General features: G+C 36.2%; 1 protein-coding gene across 1 annotated transcript; it reads right to left on the bottom strand.

Annotated features, from left to right (window-relative positions):
• Positions 1-1,121: 1,121 nt before the first annotated feature.
• On the bottom strand, positions 1,122-2,280 carry LOC129747031 (CLIP domain-containing serine protease B4-like). Its single transcript, XM_055741044.1, has 4 exons — positions 2,214-2,280; positions 1,909-2,149; positions 1,551-1,849; positions 1,122-1,477 (listed from the first exon to the last, which is right to left on the bottom strand). The coding sequence occupies exons 1-4, from the start codon at positions 2,278-2,280 to the stop codon at positions 1,149-1,151; spliced, it is 936 nt and encodes a 311-aa protein (XP_055597019.1). The 3' UTR covers positions 1,122-1,148.
• Positions 2,281-6,027: the final 3,747 nt, after the last annotated feature.

Raw genomic sequence — 6,027 nt, 5'->3', positions numbered from 1 at the left:
AAGTATGGTGAAAATTTTATTTTTGAAATCAGCATTTCCATAAATGATTTTTTTTTTTGTTTCAATCGAAGTCGTTATATTCATCCAACGATCTAGTTGACGGAAGAGAATTGAATAGCTCTTACTTTGGTCGATACCCGTGTTTTTAAAACCATAGACGTTGACTCGGATGCAGGTGTTCTACCAGCTGAGTTGTCGATTAAAAAAGCTGTTATCAAGTATAAAATCACCGCACTTTTGTACCCAGAGTATCTATCAAAAACATTCAAGCATACATACATATCATGACTATTTCTAACACATTTTAAAATGTCCCACTTTTTTAGGCTATGTCCCGGTTTTTTTTTTCTAAAAATGTCCCGGATGTTTTGAAACCATCTGGCAAGCCTAAACTAAACCTGAGCGTAAATCTTTCGAGAGCCATCATGGCTAGCATCTCACAAATGTTGAAAACCACCAATCCACAGAAAAAATTCTATGTTTGCCGTGACCAAGTTTCGATCTCATCACCGTTGGCTTAGAAGAATTGAACGCTTTCCTCATAGCCAAGATTGGCGGTTAATTGTCCTTTTTAAAGAGTAACTCTGGTTACTCTATTTAAAATTGGGGTAAAAAAATAAATGAAAAAAAAAATTAAATGGGGAGTTGTGGAGCTACTCGCTTTAAGAAACGTTAGAAAGTATTAAGTATTTAGCTTTTTCCATTTCTAAGATATTTCATGGATAAAGCACAGTTCTTGTCATACAGACCCTAACCGAGAGAGAAGGTTAAAACTAATATCAGACATGATGCAAAAAAGGATTACATTCTAATTTGTAATTTTTGCTAGAAAAAGTTTTGAAATTCTTTTTCTACATTTCAGTTCGACATAGATTTGTTTTTAAAATTCCATCTTTTGATAGATAATCTTACATTACTCATACCCTGCCTCTATTTGCAAGATGGTTCTTTGCATTTTATAGTTTTTAAGATTCACTTAGAAACTTTTTTTTTTGGTTTTTTGAAAAAAAAAAAACAGTTTTTTTTAGTTTTGAAATAAAACAATTAGATTAAATATTTAATTTTAAATCATTTTGTATAGTTACAGAGTAAAAATTGCACATTTTCAAATCATGCTTCAGAATACTAAAACTCTATGTGGCACAAATTTACGGGTAAAGCGGCCACTTTGGCTCCCGAGGGAAAGATCCCAGCATCCTCTTCTGAATCCAATCCAAATAGCTGGTAACGCGGGTGTAGACGCCAGGAACTCCCTTAGCGCCACAGCCATGGCCATAGCTTACCACGCCAAACTGATACCAGTAGCCATCGTCGTTAGTGACCAAACCGCCACCGGAATCACCTTGGCAAGAATCTTTGCCACTTTCGCCACCGGCACACATTTCCGAATCGATCACGTTCGGATACTCAATCCGGCAGGTATCCAATGAAATTCCCGGAACTTCTACGGCCAGCTTGTACTGACTGCCAAGAATACCTGTAATTCAGGAGATTTTGAAAAATAGTTAAATATAGTTTTTTTGTCATCTTTATAAGAATTTTGAGCTTACCCGGAATAAGTTGACCTCTCTCCGTAGCTCCCCATCCGATGATGGTGAACTTTTTGAAAGCTTCCTCCATTGATCGAAGATTCTCTTCCAAAGGAAGACAAATAGGTGAAATAAAATCGGTGAACTGGACTGGACGTTCTAGTTTGATCAGCGCAATGTCATTATGGTAGTCTTCAGCTGTGTAGTCTGGATGAACAATATGGCCAGCCACTCGGATATCGACCGGTGGATCAGCACAAAGTCCATCAACACAGTCATTATCGCTAAGGACGTCCCATTCACCTAGACGGACCTTGGTTCTGAGAGGTTGAGGCTGTTTTTATTTTTAAAAAACTTTCAGCATTTCAAAATCACTTACACCCGGAAGTCTTCAGGAAGTTCCCGGAAGCAGTGACCAGCCGTCAGCACAAACTGGTCGGCGATCAGAGAGCCACCACATCCGTAACTAACGAAAGAACCAACAATCCCCTGAACCAACAGAAGAGCAGTCCAAGGATACCCGTTGAGGTCAGTCCGATTTCCACCCAGGACTCGGTTTCCCAGGCTAACTCCACATGTTCCTGGCGCGGGCAGCGGGGTGATGATTCCGTACGATGAAGCTGTGCCAAATTAAACGATTCGATTTAGAAATCAGGTAGTTACCCTTTTCTTAGCTCGTATTACCAGAACTGATGAAGTTTGCTGCCACGATGCCGATAAGCAGCAGTGCCGATCGAACGATTGCGACCATCCTGTTAAAACTATAATGATGCTGAGGGCGATTAAATTGTACTTTTATATTAGCAGCGTTATCAGTGTTTCCATCAATAAATTTAGAGTTGCAAAATTTTAAGACAAACAGCGTTTTTGCGATGTAAACATTGAATCAAGAGCAATGAACTTCCATGGCGTATTTTAATTTAATTGAAAAAAGCTGGAATGAAACGCAATGAGAGAGAAACGATAAGAGAAAACGGGGCTTATTGGACAATCTTGTATTATGTTGGGGAATAAGTTCTTAGCGATTGTTCCTTAAACTTGGGGTCGGACAAAAACAATAATAATAGAGTTAATCAATTATGTTTTCGCAGATGCTGTTTACAACCTTTTCCAACCTCTCGACCATTTTTTGAGGTCGGTCTCCGAAACTTCACCTGTACTAGAGCAAAAAAAACTGTTGAGTCAGGTTTTGAGGACCTTTGTAATATCTTCCGGAGCAGACTTTGATTTCAGAATCCATGACAAACAGCAACCAAAATATGCTATCGATGTCATAATGTTTCCTTAATTTAGTAAGGGAGAGTGGGGTAACGCCACTCTTAATATCTCAGATGTGTGTTGAGATTAAAATTTCAATCCAACTGTAATCTTCGTCGCTTTGCGTGCGAATATTTTTCTAAATATTATTGACTTAAATACTCATCATATGCTTCTTTTATTTATCAAGCTTAAAAATTAAAAAAAAAAAATACATACATAACTAAACAATAGACTGGCCCATAACAAAAAAAAATCTTTATATTCCACGCGGAACCCCCCAGGTTGGTGCATTTAGATGAAAAAATGACTTTCTGAAAGTTTCAGATCATTTGGAAGAAGCACGAGCTGGCGCAAAGAAATTGAAATTTGTATGGAGATTTGCGACAAAATGTATGTAAAATCGACATACTTTCACTCTTTGTGTTCTAAAATATGTTTCCAGTATGCTAGAAAGCTCAGAATTTAAGGAACTGTTAGTCAAACAATGATAAACAAGTTTGTAGAAGATTGTGACGCGATACGAATTGACTATGATGAGTTATCCGCAATTGAATGTGTGATTTTTTTCTCATTTTATCGATATATCGTGAACGGTGTATAGTTGGATTATTAATACAAACTTGATCGCATTGTCACTCAATGAGAATTACAGATAGAAAGTTTGTGTCTTCGGCAAAGTTTTAGCTTATTTTATAACAAATATCTTTACAAAAAAATGAAAGACAGGTTTGAAAAACTATAGACTGCTGCATTGTGCGACGACGCGATCAAGTTAGTGCGATTATTAGCCCATACACCGTTCACGATATATCAATGAAATGAGAAAAATATCACACATTCCATTGCGGAGAACTCAACACAGTTAACTCGTATCGCGTCTTAATCTTCTAGAAACTTGTTTGTCATTGTTTGAACTACAATTTCTGAAATTTTGAGCTGTCTAGCTTTCTGGAAACATATTTTAGAACACAAAGAGTGAAAGTATGTCGATTTTTCATACATTTTGCCGGAAATCTCCATACAAATTTAAAGTCCTTTGCGCCAGCTCGTGCTTCTTCCAAATGACCTGAAACTTTCAGAAAGTCATTTTTGGGGACGATTTTCGATCACCGCTAATTGTTATTATCGATTTTGGTTGATATTTTTCGGTGAAAATTAAGTCAAATCCAAACAACTTCTTTACGTTTCGGCTTACTGTTTTGTTTCGGCCATCTTCAGAAAAACTGTATTTCATAAAATTTTAAATAATAGAATATAATACAAAAAATGTTTTGTTAGAATAACCACACAATTTTCCGTCACTTTTAACTACACTAGAAGCACTTACAATTGTTTCGCCGTGTGCTTTCCTAACGGCTGTCTAACTTACTTTGAGTCAGATTTTGAATCGCTTCTAGTAGCTTGCGTTTTGCGTTCTTGGTGACGTCGTGCAGTCGGTTGTTGTCGTCGTGTTTGGGGTCGTCGTTTTCGAATTCTTTCTCTTAGTGACATAGACAAACGGCAAATGAGCATCAAAAAAGTTAAAAGAATATTGCACCAAAATAATTACCCGGATGAATTCATCAACTACGTTCTAAAAAAGAGGGTAGATGTCATTTACAATTCGCTAAGTAACAAACCCACTGAAAATAACGGCAAATATGTCTCACTAACATATATCCCAGGGCTAAGCGAAAAAGTCAGTAAACTATTGAGAAAACATGATATCATTGCATCTTCAAAACCAATAAATAAAATAAAAAACTGTTTGTTCACCAAAACAAAGGACCAGATCCCAAAACTTAAACAAACAAATGTAGTTTACTCGATTCCCTGTGAATGTGGAAAGGAATACTGTGGTCAAACATCGCAAACACTGGAAAAACGTATAAAAAACCATAAAACAAGTCTTAAACAAAACTCCAGGGCCACAGGATTGACACAACATGCTCTTGAGCAAAACCACAAATTTGATTTTGAAAAGGCTTATATTTTAGAGAGAGTGAACCAAGAAGGAAAAAGAAAGACTGCTGAAACATTACATATAAAACTGAAAAAAGGAAATACAGTAAACATAAAACAAGACGCTATCGAGATCTCTAAAATATACAGCTCAATAATCAAAAAACTAAGAGCGACGCCACAGTTCTCAAGAAAGAATTCGAAAACGACGACCCCAAACACGACGACAACAACCGACTGCACGACGTCACCAAGAACGCAAAACGCAAGCTACTAGAAGCGATTCAAAATCTGACTCAAAGTAAGTTAGACAGCCGTTAGGAAAGCACACGGCGAAACAATTGTAAGTGCTTCTAGTGTAGTTAAAAGTGACGGAAAATTGTGTGGTTATTCTAACAAAACATTTTTTGTATTATATTCTATTATTTAAAATTTTATGAAATACAGTTTTTCTGAAGATGGCCGAAACAAAACAGTAAGCCGAAACGTAAAGAAGTTGTTTGAATTTGACTTAATTTTCACCGAAAAATATCAACCAAAATCGATAATAATGAAAGTCATTTTTTCACCTAAATGCACCAACCTAGGGGGTGCCGCGTTGAAAAAAATGTTGTAAAAATCACCCCATACAAATTTGGGCCAGTCTACTAAACAAGCACCCGCTAATTACATCGATGGGGAGCCTAAAGTTCATAACAAAAATATGTTCATACTCTTATGATCTAAGCTTTGTCATATTCTTTCACGTTTTGCAAATCATAGCTTGTGGAGAATTGTGGGCCACATTTTGTGGGGTTTCTTGGGCCACCTATATTTTTATATTTTTAAACACATTCAGAACTTAAAATACGAGTATCTTAACTGTGAAGTTTTCTTTTGTCAAATGAAGAGTTATGATAAATATTTTGTCCATCCTATTTAAAGAAATTTATCGAAACTTTCGCAAGCCAGGATTAAGGAATTTTTCGATCATACACAACTCTTTTTTTATTTCCTCGTCTGAAATTGCTTTAAAATAACTAAATAAGTTATGAAAGTGAGATCAAGCTTGATTTGGTATTCCATTTTCTCTGTTGATAGATCAGATTTATTTAGGTGTTGAAAATTGAATTGTCATGAACACAAACAATAAATTTGTTCGTTACATGCGTAGGGTGCACATTTTGAGTGTTGATTTTTCATCAATTGCAATATGCATCTTAAAAGTATCTGCTTCGCTAGCAAAATCTGGTATAATTTTGTCCGAATTAAAGTGCCTCAATAGCTATATATTGCTCTCGATGCGCATAATGCCTCG

The sequence above is a fragment of the Uranotaenia lowii genome, chromosome 2, assembly GCF_029784155.1.
Source record: "Uranotaenia lowii strain MFRU-FL chromosome 2, ASM2978415v1, whole genome shotgun sequence".
In the NCBI taxonomy this organism is placed as follows: Eukaryota; Metazoa; Arthropoda; class Insecta; order Diptera; family Culicidae; genus Uranotaenia; species Uranotaenia lowii.
Note: the sequence above shows the minus strand (reverse complement) of the source record. Positions and strands in the feature narration are given on the sequence as shown.

Coding starts and splice junctions, on each gene's coding strand:
- LOC129747031 (XM_055741044.1), bottom strand. CDS start 2,280: ATGGTCGCAATCGTTCGATCGGCACTGCTGCTTATCGGCATCGTGGCA. Junction 2,150..2,213: donor AGCAAACTTCATCAGTTCTG/GTAATACGAGCT, acceptor AATTTGGCACAG/CTTCATCGTACGGAATCATC. Junction 1,478..1,550: donor GAGAGGTCAACTTATTCCGG/GTAAGCTCAAAA, acceptor CCTGAATTACAG/GTATTCTTGGCAGTCAGTAC.